This window comes from Pan paniscus, chromosome 5 (genome assembly GCF_029289425.2).
Source record: "Pan paniscus chromosome 5, NHGRI_mPanPan1-v2.0_pri, whole genome shotgun sequence".
Classification (NCBI taxonomy): Eukaryota; Metazoa; Chordata; class Mammalia; order Primates; family Hominidae; genus Pan; species Pan paniscus.
In genome coordinates, this window is record NC_073254.2 from 109818695 (window position 1) to 109841071 (window position 22377).

General features: G+C 39.9%; 1 protein-coding gene across 1 annotated transcript in view; it reads right to left on the minus strand.

Moving 5' to 3' along the window:
* MDN1 (midasin AAA ATPase 1) overlaps nucleotides 1-22377 on the minus strand; it is a 189299-nt gene that overhangs the window by 95404 nt on the left and 71518 nt on the right. Inside the window, exons 20-35 of the mRNA XM_003822877.6 lie at nucleotides 21835-21979; nucleotides 21271-21367; nucleotides 19296-19409; nucleotides 16799-16946; nucleotides 16228-16338; nucleotides 14149-14300; nucleotides 13066-13244; nucleotides 12255-12463; nucleotides 11935-12081; nucleotides 10053-10194; nucleotides 8241-8375; nucleotides 8022-8160; nucleotides 6293-6431; nucleotides 5867-5997; nucleotides 2950-3094; nucleotides 1070-1199 (exon numbers count right to left, since the gene is read on the minus strand). Coding sequence (XP_003822925.4) covers nucleotides 1070-1199; nucleotides 2950-3094; nucleotides 5867-5997; nucleotides 6293-6431; nucleotides 8022-8160; nucleotides 8241-8375; nucleotides 10053-10194; nucleotides 11935-12081; nucleotides 12255-12463; nucleotides 13066-13244; nucleotides 14149-14300; nucleotides 16228-16338; nucleotides 16799-16946; nucleotides 19296-19409; nucleotides 21271-21367; nucleotides 21835-21979 — 2263 coding nt within the window. The remainder of the gene's footprint in view (nucleotides 1-1069; nucleotides 1200-2949; nucleotides 3095-5866; nucleotides 5998-6292; nucleotides 6432-8021; nucleotides 8161-8240; nucleotides 8376-10052; nucleotides 10195-11934; nucleotides 12082-12254; nucleotides 12464-13065; nucleotides 13245-14148; nucleotides 14301-16227; nucleotides 16339-16798; nucleotides 16947-19295; nucleotides 19410-21270; nucleotides 21368-21834; nucleotides 21980-22377) is intronic.

The following is a 22377-nucleotide window of genomic DNA, read 5'->3' on the forward strand; positions in this document are numbered from 1 at the left end:
CACAGGTGAGAATGGGTTCCATGCAGATTAGATGCTCTCCACAGCTACTGTACTCATTTTAGAAAATGTGTGGTAGGGCACCTTTAAAAAGTGGAACATAGCCATGAATTCCAATTTCAAAGAAGCAGATATCTTTTTTTATATTCTTTAAGAATATAAAAAATGATCCAAAAAACTATGTATTTAGTCTTGGAACCAGATCTGGGTTCTAAATTTATTCCATTGAATGTCTAAGATAAATATGCATACATCAAACCAATACAGGCTTCAAAAACAAAAAGAACCATATAGTTAGGAGTGTTGCCTTTTATTGGATATTTTAAATTGTTAATTCTAGATTATGGATACTAATCTATTTTCCTTATGCCTGAGATTTTTCATAATAAAAATTAATTAATTAATTAATTAATTTTGAGATGGAGTCTGTCGCCCAGGCTGGAGTACAATGGTGCAATCCCAACCTAATTTTTTTTTTTTTTTTTTGAGATGGAGTCTGGCTCTGCTGCCCAGGCTGGAGTGCAATGGCGCGATCTTGGATCACTGCAACCTCCACTTCCCAGGTTCAAGCGATTCTCCTGCCTCAGCCTCCCAAGTAGCTGGGATTACAGGTGCCCACCACCACACCCAGCTAATTTTTGTATTTTTAGTAGAGATGGGTTTTCGCCATGTTGGCCAGGCTGCTCTCGAACTCCTGACTTCAAGTGATCCGCCCACCTTGGCCTCCCAAAGTGCTGGGATTACAGGTGTGAACCACCACACCTAGCCAAAAAAATTTTTAAATAAAGTGAAAGAATAACATGTTCATTGATGACAACTAAAGAAATGCAGCTGAAATTCTACAGCCATTGTGTCAAGTGGTAATGATGAAAATATGAAGATGGGACACTTTAACAGAAGGTAACAGAATAGTACCATATTCTCCTTGTCTACTTTGTTTCATTTACCTATCTCCTTTCTTCTTATAACACACCATATACACACAGGGCTGATGTCCTGTAAGAGATCCCTCAACTCCCAACACAAACCCTTCTATGACCCAATACTACCATCACCACCTGCAAACTCTCACCTTTAGGATCTATTCTGCCCAGACACAATCCTGGACGAAGATTATGATTGATGATCTGAATTAAATCTTCACGGCTTGTGCTTTGAGGGCACCATATTTCTGTAAACCGGTTTCTTAAGGCAGGAGACAGCTATAAGAAACACAAAACTCCAATGTGAATTTTTAAAACTGTAAGGAAAGCTGGAAAACAAGTCTTGAATGTTGTTAGCTGTTAAGTCCAGCAAATACTACACACTTCTAAAAATTATTTCTACTATCAGATATAATTAATTGAAGATGTACTTTGTCTTGACTCCTTATATTCCATGACATCTTCCAGTATCATCATCACTTTCTTAATAGACGTGGTCCAGAGGCCTTACAGACTAAGTGGTGGAAGCAGGATTCCAGCCAGTCCCAGTCAAATCTGAACTCTTCCCCTCAGGCAAAGATTCTTCCTTTTACTTTACCTTTACTTTGCATCAGGTACCTAAATAATACTTCAGAGAAAATAAACACCTGTCTTCCCACAGAGAAGGGCAGTCTGATGTAGGAGGAAGAAACTTCTTTTACATAGCTCAAAGAGAGTGTGATTTTAAAAAGTATATATTCTACCTCTTGAATAACAAGAAATTGTTTAGCCACTCCAGTCTTAAGGCCTTTGCCCCTGTAGATTCCTTTTCCCACCGCCAGGTCAGTTGACACTATTCACAAATGTTTGCAATGCCACATAAGCATCATTATTGGTTTGTCTGATTACTTTGTAATTACTTTCCTTTTACTTGATGATCATCTATCTGGTCTACCACAGAGGCCCAGGAATAAAGAATACGTGTGTGTACCTCATCAGTATCATAGACAACCAGTACCTCTGGTGTCCAGCATCCTACCTTGCTCTGCTTGTTAGGCATGTGAAACTAAAAAGTAACTTATTGACTTGAGGAAAACAAGATAAGATAATCTGACAGCCAAGCTAATATACACAAACTTGAAATCAGACCTCTCTGTGGCATTTCTACTTGCCCAGAAGCCAGTTTTTATATTTTGAATGCAATGTATTTTATTCCCTCTCTTCAGAGCATATCTTGAAGCATAGAGACAATTTTCATCTTATGATACTGAGGAAACCTAGGCCCAATATATCATTTCAGCTACCCACCAAATTACCAACACTCTTAATTGTCTTATTTAAGATCAACCCCTCTGTTTCTTCTCATCATCCCTGACCTGTTACATCACTCTCTTCCTAACTTTAACAGACTGGGATCCAACACATAGTGCTGACTTCTCCACTGAAAGGTTTCTTGAGCTGGAAACCAACAAGGTTGTTGGTTCCCAAATATATCTGAACACAACCCTCTGAACATAGGAACTGCCCTCTGCCCCTTACTTTATCAGCAGTCAGAAAGTGACACACATAACCCTTACGAGAACAAATAAGCTCCATCTACAAACCAGAAGAGGGTTCCTGGTTGTGACTTTTTTGTCACTTTAAAACCACCCATGAAAGCAGAGGTGTGTTTAAGAAAGTGGACTGTAAAAACAGAGGTTAAACTTAAATTTCAGATCCAACTTTTCTCATCCATAAAACTACAATAATAACTTTCTTGCAGAGCTCCTGTGAGCTTTCTCAGGGTAACATATGTAAAGGGCTAGGCAAAGTGACTGTAACAATGACATTTCAGGCACATACACAAAGTGAGATATCAAATAAGGAGATATTTGTGTCAGAATTTTTTTCTAACCCAATAATTATTTTAAAATATTTTTGAGTTTTTACACTTTTTACCCACTTTTTACCTAACATAAAATTCCAAATCCATTATTACATACTATATTTACGAGTACCAGTAAGCTGAGGTCAAAACCTAGAAAGAAAATGTGCATCAGTAAAGTTTTACCTCCTTTTTTCCAAAGTCACCCCCAGGGTTCATGGTTGCTAGAATACGAAATTTTTTCCCAGCAGTCAACAGCTCTACTTCACTATCCTTGTCCTCTGGACTGCCTTTTTCAGCTAATACCAGAGACTTTTCTACTTCAAGGACACTAAAAGAAAAATTGAAGAACAGTGAAAAGGGCTTATACAATCTTTCTGTTTTACAATCTTCAATGCTCTTTAAAAGAAAAAAAAAAGTTATCTTCTTTCTACTGAATTTTTACTTTAGTTAATGGTTTCCTATCACAAATTTTAAAATGACTCACTATCCCAATTTCTGTGTAATAATGGCTATTTCTGATCAAGAAAAAAAAAACTTTTCAACTTATAAACTATTAAGGCATTGGTCTTAAAAATGAATAACTTACAAGAAAACAAATAAATTGCATGCATTATCATAATAGCCAACTACTAGAAAGAACTCAAATATCATTGACTGGTGAATGGATAAACAAAATGTGGTATATCCAATACTATTCGGGACAAAAAGGAACAAACTAATAATACGTGCTGAAATAGGAATGAACCTCAAAACATCAATGCAAAGTAAGAGAAGAGAACTTTTATCTGAAATACCCAGAAAAGAAATCTGCAGAGACAAAAAAGAGATTAATCAGAAATTTAGTGTAATGCACACAAAGGATTCTATTGAATGATGGAAATGTTGTAAAACTGGATTGTAGGCCGGGCGCAGTGACTCTCGCCTGTAATCCCAGCACTTTGGAAGGCCAAGGTGGGGAGATCACTTGAGGCCAGGAGTTGGAGACCAACCTGGCCAAGATGGTGAAACCCCATCTCTACTAAAAATACAAAAATTAGCAGACTGTGCTGGCTCACACCTGTAATCCCAGCTACTCGGGAGGCTGAGGCATAAGAATCACTTGAACCCGAGAGGCAGAAGCTGCAGTGAGCTGAGACTGTACCACTAAACTCCAGCCTGGGCAATACAGCAGGATGCTGTCTCAAAACAAAACATACACAAAAACTAAATTGTGATGGTTGCAAAGCTTGAAACCACCTTTGCAAAAATTATGAGTGAGAAAAAAATCTAACAAAAAGTTATGACAGTAAAAAAAAAACACAAAAACCTGTCCTAACTGACTCCATCTTTCTTCTAGCCTCCAAGCTGCCCTTGTTCATTCCTGGGTATAGGCCAAGTAAACTATGGGAGAAATTTAGTTTACAGTTCAACTTTAAAAGAAAAGTAATAGCCCCCCAAAACTAACCCCCTCCTTCATAAAACTAACCAAAAGGTTAAAATTACGGCTCAGGACACAGCCAGAGGTCACAAGATTCATAACCTTCCCAATTGCTCCTATAAGATAACATCTCTATTATAAAACCTAAGATTAGTGTTTAAGGTACTTTTCAGACCCTGATTCTGATAAAACGGCTAGCACCACCTGGAATGGAAACCCATACCAAGAAGTGGCTCAACAGGTCTTATGATCCCATGAACTTATTTAGGGCAAAAAGATAGCTCAACTTCCTGTGATTTCAACCCTGTCCCAACAGCATTCCCCATTCTCTAGGCCTCTGACCCTAGCCTCGGCCGGGCACAGTGGCTCACGCCTGTAATACCAGCACTTTGGGAGGCAGAGGCAGGAGGATCACTTGAGGCCAGGAGTTCGAGACCAGCCTGGCCAACATGGTGAAACCCCATCTTTACTAAAAATACAAAAATTAGCTGGGAGTGGTGACACATGCCTGTAGTCCCAGCTACACAGGAGGCTGAATGAAAAGAATGGCTTGAACCCAGGAGGCAGAGGTTGCAGTGGGCCAAGATCGCATTGCTGCACTCCAGCCTGGGTGACAGAAGTAGACTCTGTCTCAAAAAACAAACAAAAAAACCCTAGCCTCCAGGCCGGGTGCAGTGGCTCACATCTATAATCCTAGCACTTTGGGAGGCCAAGGTGGGCGGATCACCTGAGGTCAGGAGTTCAAGACCAGCCTAGCCAACATGGCAAAACCCCATCTCTACTAAAAATGCAAAAATTAGCTGGGCCTGATGGCACACATGTGTAGCCCAGCTACTCAAGAAGCTGAGGCACAACAATCAAACTTGGAAGGCTGAGGTTGCAGTGAGCTAAAATCACACCACTGCACTCCAGCCTGGGAGAAAGAGCAAGACTCTGTCTAAAAAAATAAACAAACAAACCCTTATCTTCCAAATTTTTAGGGAAGCTGATTTGAGTAATAAACTCCTGTCCTTCCACTTGGCTAGCTCTGCAACTACTAAATTCTTTCTCTACTGTAATACCACTAACTCAGTGACTCGGTTCTATGCATATAGCTTGCAAGAAGAACCCATCATGGGATTATAAACTTACTAAAACTCACTGAATTATACATTTTATGATATGTAAACTATACCTCAAAAGAAAAAATGGGTGTTACTACATCAAGATTCATATTGGTCTGAGGTCTGATGATGGCTTATAGCCATGGGTCTAGGATTCTGACTATAGTTCTTTCAAAATATTAAGAGAGTAGGGATATAATTCACTTTAAAAAATAGTTTTGACTTTGGCTCATGTTTTAGCCCTGCCATTCCACGATCCCATCGTTCTGATTATTGATAGCAAAAAAAACCTAGAAATTTAGGAAACATTGAATGCTAAAGCCAAAAGACATGGTAATACATCAATAATTTCAAGCATTTACTAAGGTGCACCTATGAAAAGTATTACTGTGCACAAGATTAAATATCTACAAAAATCACATCAATCACCTGAGCCCAGAAGTTTGAGGCTACAGTGAACTATGATCATGACACGGCACTGCAGCCTGGGGTGACAGAGTGAGAACACTGTCTCAGGGAGAAAAAAAAAAATCACACCAACAAAAATATCAAACACAAGGCAAACCTCTCAGGCACGTACCTGTTGAGTCTTTCCAAGACAGAGTCATCGGCCAATGAGATCTCATCCAAGAGGAAAAAGCCGTCCTCCTTCATGGCCTGAACCAGAGGCCCATCATGCCACTCAAAGAGTCTTGATGTGTCAATTTCTTCCTATAATTTGAAAAAGTGGGGAAAATTAAAGGGCAGGTGGCTCCACAGACAATATACATGCAGCTGGCTGGTGTTTCCAGGGGTGAAGTAGGCATTCTGAGGAAAGTAAGAATCTGAGAACAGGAGATAGAACTTGCACACCAGAATGCTTGTGAAGGCCCTTGTAGACCAGAGAAAATCTGCAGATATGCACATTTAACCAAACCAGAACCCAGCTCCAGAAACCCCACCACTGACTCATGCACAGCTAACTGCAGTTTTTTAAAATAACAGGAACACTTGCTGCTGGACAAACCTTGTCGTTTGGCTTTTGTCTCACCGGCCGCAGGCCACCCAGGAAGTCTGATGTCTCCATGTGTAAGTGGCAGCTGACAGAGTATAATTTCTGATTTGCCAAGGCTGCAAATACCTGACAGATAGTAGTTTTCCCACACCTGTTAGAGATGTGCAACTGATTAACAAGGCATGTGTTTCAAATACACATCCATAAACACCCCCCTCAGCAAAAGAGAAGAACCACTGTGGGAGTCTCACTGCAGCAGTAAACAGTGCTGGCCAATGTGGAACCTCAACCCCAGGCTCATGGCACCCCTCTACACGACTGCACTCTCCCATATTCTTATCCAGAAGGTATGTACTGCACAAACTCCAACCTAGTTCTATCAACAATCACCGGCTGGGCGCAGTGCCTCACGCCTGTAACCCTAGCACTTTGGGAGGCTGAGGCAGGACAATCACTTGAACCCGGGAGGCGGAGGTTGTGGTGAGCCGAGATCACGCCATTGCAGTCCAGCCTGGGTAACAAGAGCGGAATGCCTTCTAAAAAGAAAAAAAAAAAAAAAAGAAAAAAAGAAAAAAAGAGAAAAAAGAAAAAAAAAAAAAAACCACCACCAAGAGAGGGAAAAGAAATCTAATCCTTATAGACTTGACAGACTTTCAAGAGACACTAGTTTATCTCTTCTCTACACACATATAGAATGAATCTCACTGTTTAAAAGAACTAGACAAAAACTGCCCTCAATGCAATGAAGCAAAAAATCATTCTTGCCAGGTACAGTGTGGCTCATGCCTGTAATCCCAACACTTTGGGAGGCCAAGGCAGGAGGATCACTTGGGCCCAGGAGTTCAAGACCAGTCTGGACAACATAGTGAGACTCCATCTTTTTTTTAGTCAGGGCTTCACTCCTGTTGCCCAGGCTGGAGTGCAATGGCACGATATCAGCTCAGTGCAATCTCTGCCTCCTAGGCTCAAGCGATTCTTCTGCCTCAACCTCCTGAGTAGCTAGGACTACAGGCAGATGCCAACACAACCAGCTAATTTTTGTATTTTTAGTAGTACAGACGGGGTTTTGCCATGTTGCCCAGGCTGCTCTCGAACTCCTGAGCTCAAGTGATCCGCCTGCCTCAGCCTCCCAAAGTTCTGGGATTACAGGCATGAACCACCACAACCAGCTGAGACTCTGACTTTACAAAAAAATTTAAAAATTAGCCAAGTGTGGTGGTGCATGCCTGCAGTCCCAGCTACTTGGGAGGCTGAGCCAGGAGGATCACTTGAGTCCAGAAAGTCAAGGCTGCAGTGAGCCGTATCGCACCACTGCACTCCAGCCTGGACAACAGAGTGAGACCCCATCTCCAAAAATAATAATAATAAAGCCATTATTTCCCATTAACAAAGAACCTAGTCTGAAGGTAGAGGAAACTAAACAGTAACAGATCTTAGTTTCTTTTTTTTTTTTTTTAGGGTACATGTGCAGAATGTGCAGGCTTATTACATAGGTATACATGTGCCATGTTGGTTTGCTGCACCCCTCAACTCGTGATTTACATTAGGTATTTCTCCTAATGCTATCCCTCCCCCAGCCCCCGACCCACTCTTAGTCCCTTCTTAAAAAAAAAAGAAAAAAGAAAAAAGAGGAAGGAGGAAAGAAGGGGGGATTAATACTTTCATGAGTTCTTCAGTGATAACTCAAGTAATCCTATGGAATTGAAATGAACCCTCATGAGTCACTGTCACAGATCTTTACCCAGTGTCTCCAACCAGCAGCACAGGTTCACCAAATTCCAATGCCCTTCCCACTAGCATCGCGAGTCTCCGCATGCCCTCAGTCCACACGATGTGGCCAAAGTTACACTCCAATGTGGATATCTGAGTAGACAATTTACCTATCCAAGGAAAAATAAATATTTAGATTCTAATGAGTACAACTCAAATCATATTCCTCTAGGGATTTTGGCCTACTCACCCAGCAATTTTAGAACATTTTCTTTGGAGAAAAGAGATTGAGGACACAATTTTTTCTTGAAATGTTTCTCAAGGACTTCTTGAATCACATCAACTTCCTCCTGCTTCCTGACTCGACCTGCCAGAAGCATATAACCTGGGAGGAGGAGGAGGAAAAGGAGGAGAGGAATCATCAAGTGTCTACCAGGAACACCAAGGGATATGGAGAATATGAAACAATAGAAACTCTCATACGCGGCTGGTGAGGTAGAAATCTGAAGAACTAGGACAGCCTATTACAATTAACCATATACCTGCCCTATGCCTCAGCAATATGACTTCTAGTATCCCCAAACACCAATGAACATGTGTGTGTCGAAAGACATATGCAGGAATGTTCAGAGAAGCTTTGTTCATAACTAAAAAATTAAAATGATCCAGATGTCCATAACCAAGAGAATGAATAAACAAACTATGGTGTCTTCATACAGTGGATTACCACATAAAAAGAAAAAGAAAAAAAAGAATGAAGTCCTGATACACATAATGGCATGACTGAATCTCACATCAGGTTTAGTGAAAAACCCAGAACCCAAAAAGTACATACTGCATGGTGTCAGCTAGGTGAAACTCAAGGACAGGCAAAATGCTGTTCAATCAGATTAGTAGTGATAATCAGACAGAAGTCAATTAGTAGTGACAGTAGTCAGGGTAGTGATTACCTCGACTGTTAAGAGACCTACTGAGTTATTGGAAATATTCTAAATCTTGGTCTAGGTGATACTTTACATGGGAAAATGCTTTGCTGTTTGTTACACCTCACTAAAAAAGTTTGCTGGGCATGGTGCTCACGCTTGTAATCCCAGCACTTTGGGAGGCTGAGGTGGGCAGGTCACAAGGTCAGGAGTTTAAGACCAGCCTGGCCAACATGGGAAACACCATCTCTACAAAAAATACAAAAATTAGCCAGGCATGGTGGTGCTTGCCTGTAATCCCAGCTACTTGGGAGGCTGAGGCAGGAGAACTGCTTGAACCAGAACCCAGACCCCGGAGGCAGAGGTTACAGTGAGCTGAGATCGTGCCACTGCACTCCAGCCTGGGCTACAGAGGGAGACTCTATCTCAAAAAAAAAAAAAAAAAAAAGAAAGAAAGAAAGAAAAAAAGTTTTTTAAAAACTATTCCTCTATGTAAATATTCTTTACAAGTAGAGAAAAAATCTCTTGTACTAGTTTTACATACTCTTACTTATTAACTAGCCCATTAATCAATCATCAGCACTTTTCAAATCAGAAGATTCCAAAACACTTTGTATCCTATCATCAGCACTTTTCAAATCAGAAGATTCCAAAACACTGTGTATCCTATCACAAACAGTAACAAATTTTTCCCATGCATTAAAGGAAAACAACAAAACCTGAGTCTCAGGTTATATAATTTTTTTCTCTCAGAATGCTGATGTTTTCTGACAAATCAGCTTTCTGTATGTCTGTAAAGCACTAGCCAGACTACCTGTGGTGACACTGCAGAAAAATGGCCCACAAAGCTACCATCAACCATTTGCCTAACTCCCAAAGAGGCTATGTCCATATCCTGACTCCCACATGTGGCTACCTGAAGCAAAGAGTAAGAAAACCTTAGCAACCAGTCCTTATTAGCATGGAGGCTTGCAGGAATAAGATCACTTACAAAAGCTGTTAGAACTGGAGGGAAACAGGCTCTCTGGAATACCTAGTCAAATGAATGTATCAATCACAATTTGAGGCAAGATTTGTTTTAATAAAAAGTTTGACATTTAACATAACTATATATTGAGAGCATTTGATTGAAAACACACCATCATTGGCTAAATGCTGTAGCCAGTCATACTCCTTCTCGGTCTGCTCAGCCAATCTGTATCTTTCAGCCCATCGGAACAGATCACGAAGGGTGATGAAGCCCTGCTTTCCAGCAAACACTGAAGAACTTCTGCGATAGGACTGTTGAAGTATCAAAACAAATGAAAAGGGGCATCAGCTGCAATACATGGTAAGTTTTTAGTACAATGCATATAAAATTCATAACAAATTTATGCTCCCATTTAAATGATTTCATTCCACTGAATAAGATTAATTTTTTGGCTGGGCGTGGTGGCTCAAGCCTGTAATCCCAGCACTTTGGAAGGCTAAGGCGGGCGGATCACAAGGTCAGGAAATCGAGACCATCCTGGCTAACATGGTGAAACCCCGTCTCTACTAAAAATACAAAAAATTAGCCGGGCGTGGTGGCGGGTGCCTGTAGTTCCAGCTACTCCGGAGACTGAGGGAGGAGAACAGCATGAACCCGGGAGGGGGAGCTTGCAGTGAGCCGAGACTGCGCCACTGCACTCCAGCCTGGGCGACAAAGCGAGACTCCGTCTCAAAAAAAAAAAAAAAGATTAATTTTTTAATGTAAATAACTTGTAATATTCTGAGGAAAAATGTTCAAATTCATGTTTAAATTAAGAATATAAAATGGAATTCCACATTTCTTATGCCACATAGAAAAAAGATGATTAATAGTAATGCAAATGGGCGCAGTGGCTCACACCTGTAATCCCAGCACTTTGGGAGGCCAAGGCGGGCAGATCACGAGGTCAGGAGATCGAGACCATCCTGGTCAATATGGTGAAACCCCGTCTCTACTAAAAAGACAAAAAATTAGCCAAGCCTGGTGGTGCACGCCTATAGTCGCAGCTACTCAGGAGGCTGAGGCAGGGGAATTGCTTGAACCTGGGAGGCGGAGGTTGCAGTGAGCTGAGATAGCGCCACTGCACTCCAGCCTGGCGACAGAGTGAGGCTCCGTCTCAAAAAACAAACAAAAAGTAATGCAAATGGTGGCAAAGATGCAGGAAGATTAGTGAAACAATGTGGAACCATAATGGTAGGAGTCTTCATTATTATTAGCTTTCTAAAAAGAAGTTTGACAATGTATACTTTCTGATAAAGAAAACTTTTAACCCCATAAGATAAATGGAATTTTTAAAGATCAGCTGTAGCTTTGCAGTTGACTAGGGGGAGCAACAAAGAATGGATCTCTTTAATTATGTCCATTCAAGGACTATATCCATTTAAAAACCAAAAACCAGTTTTCCCTAAGCCAAATTACATTCTAAACAAAATGCTTCAATACTATACACAAATACAAAATCCTCATATGTAAATATCAGAAAAATTTTAATGATGTAAAATTGTTGATTAAAAAAAAAACTAAAAATATATATTATTGGGAAGCATTTAAAAGACCTCTACTTGAAGGCCAAGAACTGTGGTTCACACCTATAATCCCAAAACTTTGGGAGATCAAGGTGGGTGGATCCCTTGAGCCCAGGAGTTCGAGACCAGCCGGGGCAACATGGCGAAACCTTGTCTCTACAAAAAAAAAATGTAGCCGGGCATGACGGTGCACATCTGTGGTCCCAGCTACTAAGGAGTGAGTAGTCAGAGATGGGAGGATCACCTGAGCCCAGGAGGTCAAGGCTGCAATGAGCTATGATTGTGCCACTACACTCCAGCCAGGAGAGTAAAGTGAGACAGTGTCTTGCAAAAAATAAATAATAAAAAAATTAAAAACAATAAAAAATAAAAAAAAATCTCTACTTGGAAAAATACATCAACAGACAGATTCTTTTTTCTAAAAAAAGAAGCCATGAAATTTTGATCACCAAGTATAATCAATACATTCCATTTGAAACTAAGTACCTGAAGATCCAGCATGACTTTAACCAACTTGCTGCAATAGGAGGGTGGCAAACTACACCGCTTGTGCAAGATTGTTTCCAACTCGGAGCTAGGTAACTCATCAAAGTGCAATTCCACAAACCGATTCCTGAAGGCTCTAGAAAGGACCTAGACAAAGCACAGGAAGAATGCAGTAAAAGGTGCCTTTTAATTTCCAATATGGAGGCTCTGACATTCACCATAAAATATTAAAGGAGAGGTAAAAACATTTCATTCTTACTACGAAAAATCTACTATCTGATGTGTTAACAAATTGAAGGAAGGAGACAAATGCTACATACCTTTCTGCCTCCATAAAGTCCTGGGGGATTTTGGGTGGCAAAAAGCATAAACCGAGGGTGTGCTTTAACAACTTCCTGTGTTTCTGTTACGAGCAATTCACGGTTATCATCCAACAGCCTATTCAGCGCCTCTAACACATCAGTAGGGGCCAAATTTAATTCATCTAAAATAATCCAATAGCCTTTTCTCATAGCATCAATAAGAACACCTAGGAAGAAACAAACAGCAAGAACTAGTGTATAAATCAGTACAAAGTTTTAAAATGCATTATGTACAAATCAACAAATCCTAGGTTATCATCAAATTTCAAAGCAAATTACTTTCTGTAGCTAGTCTTGCCTCAAAACAAATTATGACACTGCAGATCAAGGAGGAACAATTTTCAATTAAAATAGTCCCTTTTTTCCCCACAGAAAAGAAGCCAAGGCTGAAAATACCTCATATTTCTTGTGTAATCTTTCCCCTGCAGTCTAATTTCATTTAAATCACCACATTCTGTTGACTATTCCCAACTTCCTTTTGGCTAACACTAACCCCATTCTCTGAATTCCTAGAAAATAAAGCAGCAGTTCAATTCCCCTCTTGAAAACTGGCCCTAGTCCTGTATACAGCCAGCAAGATTAGTAGAACCTAAAGAAAGCCAGCACCTTATGCATCACCCCTTAACTATCTTAGCTCAGGCATCAAGAAAAGCCGGCTGTTACAGCAAAGGTCCATGTGCCTCAATTGGAAAGGATGAAGAATATTACTTAAGGAAATGTGTGTGAAAGAATAAACACCTATGTCCATGGAATGGAATCTTAACCCTACCTTCTTTAAAGACAAGCTTCCCTGAGGAGTCAGATGTGTAACAACCAATGTACTCCTGAATATCCGTGTGTTCGTGATTATTAATACGCACACAGTGGTTGCCAGTAGCTGCAGCCAGCCACTGGATCAGGCTTGTTTTACCAACTGATGTCTCTCCCTGAATCAGCACTGGATAGGTTCTGTAAAAGATTAGCCAATTAAGCAACTTAAAACAACAAAAAATTACAAAGCTGAGAAACCAGAACTGAGTATTGGTTTGTTTTGTTTGACAAAGGGTTTCACTCTGTTGCCCAGGCTGAAGTATGGTGGTGCAATCATAGCTCACTGCAGCCTCGACCTCCCAGGCTCAAGTGATCCTCCCACCTCAGCCTCTTGAGTAGCTGGGACTACAGACATGCACCACCAAGCCCAGCTAAATTTTGTATTTTTTGCAGAGACAGAGTCTTGCCGTGTTGCCCAGGCTGTTCTCAAAACCCTGGGCTCAAGTGATCCAACCGCCTTGGCCTCCCACAGTGCTGGGATTACAGGCATGAGCCACTGCACCTGGCCAAGTACTATTTTGGTTTTTTTTTTTTTTTTTTAAAAGAATGACGACATCATTTAACAGCATCATTAAAAGAGCATTTTTTTTTCCTTTTTTTTCCCCTTTTTACATTTCTGGAAAATGCAAGAAGCAGAAGAACATTTTTATTCCTATACACTGAGAAATATCTTTGCAAAAATTATTCCTCAAAAAATACTAAGGAAAGCAATTCCAACTATGCTGGCAACATTTGTAAGAAACTGTAAGTAGAACTTTTAGCCATTTACTGAATAATCTGTGGTATTTATCAGCAAAATAACAAAAGATAACTTTAAAGATAGATAAAATCATCTGCATACATAGTGCTCCCTCCAAAGTTGCACAACTAGAAACAAAGTTTTCTACCAGGAAAAAGTTATAGTACTGACTTTTGTACGTAATTGTTCAGTTGGCCAATGAATAAGAATAAAGCTCTTTGAAAGTTAAGGAAGTTAGACCAAAATGTCATCAATGCCTATGCCTGTATCAAGTTCGGGGCAGCGAGAAAAAAGCCCACACACCCTGCAGAGACAACTCGGACTATATCTCTCAGGTTCAGCTTCACAGAAGATGTCAGAATGTACGTCTCATCTATTGTAGGCTCCTTGTCTCCCACCGCAATCCAGTAGCCTTCAACCTGGATAAGCCGACCTCCTTTTGGCTCTGGAATAGGCTGAAAGACACAGAAGTTCAAGGAATAACCCACAGTTGTACATTCTTTCAGAGAAGGGCATAAAGTAGGAAAACAGCCACTTGTTGAACAAGCTGTCTTGTTCTGCATACTTTCAACATTAAAACTGGATGAAATATGAACATAAAATTATGAGGAATGAGAACAAAATGGTGTTATATATTGGTTTTAAAACTGAAGTGGAGTAGGTGGGTTTGGAAAAAAACTGAATCAAAACAAATTCCCAGAAGGTTTATGTACCAGTTCTCTTCTCTCACATATCAAAATGCCCACTCCAAGTATTTTTATCAAAAACATGAATTTCATATAAACCATGTTCCCCGAAAAAGGGCCAGTGTTGTAGTAAGGAAGGAGGTTTTGCACTATTATACTCTGGATTGCCTAGAAGACATTAAAAATAAAACTGACTTTTCAGAGCAACTAGCCCATTAAGGATAATATTGTGGATGATGGCATCACTTTGCTGAGATACGGTTTAAGTTATTAGTTTCAATTATACAAATTCCCATTTTTATAAGTAAAAAAATGGTTAAATGGTGGTCAAATCTATAACTATGGAAAAGTACTCTTCTAGAGCATTTGGTCCCCAGATTTCAAGCTACACGTCTAGGCCCTGCTTTTAAGGCCTCCTCAGTTAAGTTGAGAAGCAATAGGGGGAGGGGAGGAAGGATCTTTTTAAGTTTCTATCACACCCTGAGGCATACACACACAAAAAGACCAACTGGAAGAGACTGGTATTTGATTACAATAATGGTAAAAGCAAACCTGAGTCTTTACTCAATGTTTTTACAATTTACCGAAAGTATTTACGCATGTGTTACTTGTACGATTTTTTAAAAGGCTGAGTCCAAAGAAACTCCAAGTCCCAAGGGCTCTCTCTTCCTAATGAATAAGCAATCAACAAGTAAACAAGCCAATTTACATGTTGATTGTGAGCAAGTTTCTCTCAGCCTCTTTCAGTCCCATGCTATTCTGTAATTTCCTGTCAAATCCAAAACGGCTATTGTTTATAACAGTGCCCCCACTACTGCCTCCTCAAAAAAGACCCAACCATCAATCAGAAGGTATAGATTATACCTAACTGTGTAGTTAAACTATGCAAATAGTGAAACTATGGTGTACCCATCCAGTGAAATGCTATGTGGCCCTTAGAAGGCATGTCACAATGAACTCTGGTACAAAAACAAAAATATATCCAAGATTCAGATAGGTTAAAAAGGAAAGCTACAGAATATTCTTATGGGCCGGGCACGGTGACTCACGCCTGTAATCCCAGCACTTTGGAAGGCCGAGGTGGACGGATCATGAGGTCAGGAGTTCGAGACCAGCCTGGCCAACATGATGGAACCCAGTCCCTACTAAAATTACAAATATTAGCTGGGCATGGTGGCATGCGCTTGTAATCCCAGCTACTCGGGAGGCTGAGACAGGAGAATCACTTCAGCCACGGAAGGGGAGAATGCCGTGAGCTGAGATTACACCACTGCATTCCAGCCTAGGCAACAGAGCAAGACTCTATCTCCAAAAAAAACAAAACAAAACAAAACAAAAAAACAATATTCTTATAAGACAGTCCCACTTACATTAAACGCATATTACAATTTTTTACAATTTTACAATTTACCTCAATAAATCAACATATACATACCAAAATTTGGATATGTAAGAAAATAAAATATATACATTATACAATTTATCTGGAAAGATTATCCACAGTATTTAAATCTCCAAAGAGCACGCTTATTGGAAACTTTCACCATCTAAACATATGTTTCTGTAATGTTTAAACTTTTTGCAACAGATTACCTTTATAATTAAAAAGTTATGTGAAAAAAAAAAACCAAACAGCTGAAAATTTGGTAATTCAGCCTTTCAAGTGTAACAAGTCAAAAATAACAAAAGAACATACCTGCTTCAACAGACTCTTGACATTGCCAGGGACAATGTGTTGACAGATGAGCTTCTGAACTATTGGGTGTGATGCCCTGTCAAGCTGTGTTAAGAAACCCAAACAAAAACCCTAGAAAGAAAAGACAAATATGCATAATGCTAAATAACCTTCTGCAATACAACCAAACTTATTTCCAGAACAAAATTTAACCTCTTGGGTGATGCTGCTTCCCAACTTTTAAATATAGTAAGGTGGTAGATAAAGGGAAGGGTAGGCCAGGCACGGTGGTTCATGCCTGTAATCTCAGCACTTTGGGAGGCCAAGGCAGGAGGACAGCTTGAGCCCAGGAGTTCGAGACCAGAGTGGGAACACAGTGACACCCTGTCTCTATGTATAATTAAAAATAAAAATTTTAAAATAAAAAGTAAAATATTTAATTTAAAAGGGCAAGGTAGATCTGGTAAGAGGTATTATGGGCTGATCTGACTAACTGGAAAGCACAGGCAACCTGGCATATGCATCCCTATTCCTTCCTTCCCATGAACCCATCCATTAAGCTCATATCCAGTCAAAGAGACTTCAGAAAGACCTCATAGAGTGAGCGCTGAATGTTGCCACATGGATTGGAGGCTGCAAATTGCAGGGCCCGGCACAGAGTCCGAAGGCTGTAGTGAGGTCTATGGCCAGTGCCATCCACCAGTTTGGTCCCAGACTCTTTCCGCAAAGCTGTGTAGAAGCTACAAATAGAATAAATGTCAGGCAATTTTATTTACTAATAAGTATCCAGTATTATCAATTCTCTACAGAAAACCTAAAGGACATTTTTTAGATCAGAAATGATCATGCACACAACTTCCTAGGGCATGCATCAAAATATCTTAGTCTCTTTTAAACCTACTTTTCACATACTCAGAGATATCTTTCAAAATAAAAAATGAACACCTATCTATTTCCTTGGGGAAACTGGGAAGTGCAATGTGCAATTCCTCTAGCAAAAAGGTACTGATAAAGAGAGGTGAGAAGCTTCTGTGTTCCAGAGTCTGTTCAAGCTTAAGGGACAAAGAAAGTTCCTATGCAATCTAAAATGGGGACGAACAAAGACATGGCAAACAACGCATGGTGTTTTGAAAGGCTACGAATATGGCTATAATTAGTACTGACAAAACGTTAAAAAGCAGGAGGATACGATGGCCATTACTATTGTCACTACCACACTTTAGAAGTCCAGATGATGGGCCGGGCGCGGTGGCTCACGCCTGTAATCCCAGCACTTTGGGAGGCCGAGACGGGCGGATCACGAGGTCAGGAGATCGAGACCATCTTGGCTAACACGGTGAAACCCCGTTTCTACTAAAAATACAAAAAATTAGCCGGGCGTGTTGGCGGGCTACTTGGGAGGCTGAGGCAGGAGAATGGCGTGAACCCGGGAGGCGGAGCTTGCAGTGAGCCGAGATCGCGCCACTGCACTCCAACCTGGGAGACAGAGCAAGACTCCGTCTCAAAAAAAAAAAAAAAAAAAAAAAAAAAAGAAGTCCAGATGATGACAGGATGGGAAAAGTTTCAGACTGAAACATGAAGGTCTTGCACTTTGTGAAATTCATGATCAATTAGCACCACAAGATCAAATGAAACCAAGTATGCATGCATCACAGATGAAATTCAAGTTCCTGCCCAAATGAGCTTTATCTTGCCTCTTTGCTACCTAACAAAATATTTTTGTAGATAGCAAAAATACACAAATATTTTCAAAATATTTTCAAAATATTTCAAAATATTTTTGTGTAGAAAGAACCTATGTTTTGGAACTGGGTTTTTAATATATGGAATATATACTACTTGTACTATCAGTATTTTATAAGTGCCTAATTTTATCCTTTATCTACCTCTTTAGTTAAAATAAGGCACTTATAAAAGTTTACCTTTAGCATCTGGAATCTTAACTATACGTATTTACACTTTTGTCCAAATATTCTTGGCTACCAAAAAGTATTCCAATTTAGGGTGTGTTGTGGTAAACCATTCTGAAGCATTCTAAACACATGCCTTGTTGACTAATCTATTTAATACAGGACTTCAGGACCAGGTGCTGTAGCTCATCCCTGTAATTCCAGCACTTTGGGAGGCTAAGGCTGGCGGATCACTTGAGGCCAGGGGTTTAAGACCAGCCTGCACAACAAAGCAAAGCTCCTGTATCCAAAAAAAAAAAAAAATAGAACTCCAAGTCTTCATTTTCTTACACCCTACTCAGCTTTATATGTTTTCACTTATCACAACCTAAAATTACAGTACCTGACTCCTCTAGAGTTAAAGCTCAATGAGAAGAACCAGGATTTTTGTCTGCCTTACTCATAGCTATAACCATAGCACCAGGGCACTCAATAAGTATTTGTATTAAGGAAGAGAAAAAATACACAAATACACAGTAAAACATTAATATCACCCTATTTCAATCCTTTTACATGTTGTATTTCTTTCTGGAGAACACACAATTAAGTTACTGGCCCAGAATGACACAATTAGTTTCTCATAGAACCAATACTAGAATTGAGGTTGTCTGACACAAAAGATTGCACGTTGTCCATATGACATACAAAAAACAGGAATAACAGTCTCAAATTAAAGCACAAGCCACGTAACTACTCTATTATTTATTAGGCTAAGCTTCCATTAATTCCAAACCTGACACAATCAATTATATTAACCCTTTTCTCCTTACATCCCACATAGCTAGGATAAATATTGCAAATGGAAAACCAACCTTCTTCAAGACAGATTCAAAACGCAAGCCATGTACATCTCCAAGAATTCAAACCCTCAGCTATGAATATAGAGGTAATCAGGAGAGCATTATCTGATAGTTTATATCTTCTCATAGGTAATGATTCATAGCTTTCTATGTAATTTCCTTAGAAAAACCTGAAGGAGTTCATATCAGGTTCCAACTTTACAAGAGAATCTAAAAATAATCCTGTCATCAGTTTTCTCAAGTTAGAAGTAAAAAAGAATACATATTTGTGTGTGTGCACGAGTAGCACATTTTCATGTTCAGAGAAAGAGCTTATAAAGACATACCAAAGGGAACCTACTTTATGATTCCTTGCACTGTATTCTTGTTCACACTCAATCCTTTCAGATAATCTATAATAAGAACCTGTAAGTCTTCTTTGCTTTCTAATTCTTCTACATAAAGTTCTGTGAACCTGTAAAACAATACATAATAAACACTTTTTAGGAAGTTAATATAACTATGTTGACAATAGAAAAACATGAAACAGAAGAAGCTATGTCAGCTCATTTTAACTGCTTGTAGTATAAAATGTCTTTCAACCTGATATAGAAACTTAGCATAATTAAAGGATAATGTAACCATTACCAAAAATATACCATTATTGTTTCTTCTATGCAATAAGTCTTCTACGTATAGTCCTTACAAGAAGAAAAAGATACAAAAGCCGGGTGCGGTGGCTCACGCCTGTAATCCCAGCACTTTGGGAGGCCGAGGCCGGTGGATCACGAGGTCAGGAGATGGAGACCATCCTGGCTAACATGGTGAAACCCCGTCTCTACTAAAAATACAAAAATTAGCCAGGTGTGTTGGCGGGTGCCTGTAGTCCCAGCTAATAGGGAGGCTGAGGCAGGAGAATGGTGTGAACCCAGGAGGCAGAGCCTGCAGTGAGCCGAGATTGCGCCACTGCACTCCAGCCTGGGCGACAGAGGGAGACTCCATCTCAAAAAAAAAAAAAAAAGATACAAAAATAAGAATTAATTATCCTCATTTTCAAGTGTTTTTTATCATAATCGCCTATTTAAAAAAATAAGTGCAATAAAAAACAAGCCCCCTCACCATCAAAGACAAAATGGTTGAAGAGAAAACAACTACTTTAATGTAGTTTCTAAAGCTTCCCTAACAAGCTTTTATTGCTTTATAATGAAGAGAGAGGATCTAATAAAGTTACTATTTTAAAATTCAAAATGAAGTAAACGGTTACCAACAATAAATCTGGTCATTTATTTTTTCCCAAATGTTACATACATAAAACACCAACAACTAAGTACCTTGTTCATGTCAGTGCTTAGTGGCGAAAAATAAAAGAAACTTTAAAGGCCTTTTCAAATCATTAGCCTCATCCAAAGAGGACTGTGTTCCTAAAATATGCGTATACTGGTATATGTTTTCCTGTTATATCGTGTTATGAAATTTTTCTAATAGCCAAAAGATTACCTGAGGAAGGAAAGATTTTTATTTTCAACAATATCCACTGTCATACTAACACAAAGGGAAAAATTCTCCAGTGTTCTGAAGATTCCCATATGCCTACCACCTACAGAGAGCAGAGGAATATGACAAATAAGGTAATAAAGATTCCTCTATCAGCCGCAATTTCAAGCATTGCTCTAAAGTCTGGTTACATTAATATTACCAATCTATAAATAAAGAGAATCTAAAAACGAAGTCTTGGTAATCCCAGCACTGTGGGAGGTCGAGGCAGGCAGATCTCTTGAGCCCAGTTAGAGACCAGCCTAGGCAACATGGCGAAATCCCATGTCTGCTAAAAATACAAAAACTTGAGGCCGGGCGCACTGGCTCACATCTGTAATCCCAGCACTTTGGGAGGCTGAGGCAGGCAGATCACAAGGTCAGGAGTTCAAGACCAGCCTGGTCAACATAGTGAAACCCAGTGTCTACTAAAAAAAAATAGAGAAATCAGCCAGTCATGGTAGCATGCACCTGTAGTCCCAGCTACTCAGGAGGCTGAGGCAGGAGAATCGCTTGAACCCAGGAGGTGGAGGTTGTGGTGAGCCAAAATCACACCACTGCACTCCAGCCTGGGCAACAGAGCAAGACTCTGTCTCAGAAAAAAAATAAAAAAATAGCTGGGTGTGGTGGCATGCACCCATAATCCCGGCTATTCAGGATTCTGAGGTGGGAGGTGGGAGGTGGGAGGACTGCTTGAACCGGGGACTTGCAGTGAGCCAAGATCACGCCACTGCACTCCAACCTGGGCAACAGAGCAAGAACCTGTTGCAAAAAAGGAAAGTCTCCAAGAACCAAACCCTCACCTGTTTCTTATTCCTGGTGGGAGATTTCTTTTGCCTACATCAGTTGCTGGATTCATACAGGCAAATAAACGGAAGTCAGGATGCCGAACCAGTGGCTCTGTTAAGAGAAAATTACAAATTCTCAACAAAGGTATGATTATCTAATTCCACAGAACCCCAGGCCCAGCCAGCCTGATGCTGGCTGCTCACACCATCCTTGTCTTTTCTGAAACCCCACTGAAATAACTTTCCAGACCTATGTATTCAATCTAATCTTATACTGCAGTCTTTTGTGGTATGTTTATTCACTGTTATTTATCTTTTATCAACCATTCACCTGTTATTTTATAAGTGTGTCTATTATCCACAACTCAAACACCTTGTCAAATTATATTATTCTTCTTTGCATTCCCCATACCACCCAACAACACTTTAATGCACTTTGCAGAAAATTAATATCTAAAGAATGAACAAATTCCATTGGGAGGCCCATGTCATCCTTCTAACAACAACAACAAAAAATCTCACTCTAAAGTGGCCATAGGGCTTGACACCAAGTCAAATCCCAAGGGATTCAAGTGCTACCTGTGTCTCCTCGATCCAGCAACACCAGGGATCCAGAAGATCCTTCAAGCAAACCACTCAGACATTCTAGTATTTCTGGAGCAGCCAAGTTAATCTCATCCAACAAGATCCACTCTCCTTTCTTTACAGCCTGAGCTAATGTACCCTAGAAAAAGATAAAATAAAATGTTAACAATGTGTCAAATAAAGGCACACTTGCCAAGAACAGTTATGCAAGCAGGGTTAGAAACAGAGGCGGGGAAAATCTTTCCTACTTGATGGGCCTATACTTTAACTGGCTGATAGCAGATAGGCCCAAGTGACTATTAAAACTCAAAATAAATATAGGGTCAGGCTATACCAAGATTAGACAAATGTCTAAATCCCAGAGTGTTTAGTGATTGTCATACACTGCCTTTCACACCTACTGAAGATTAAAATGCAACATCCCTTGGCTTTAGTACACTGGTGTTATCTCTTCAAATTCTATTTCCTAGATTTAATTGGTTTTAGAAATAATCCTATTAAGAATAATTCTGGGCTGGGTGTGGTGGCTCATGTCTG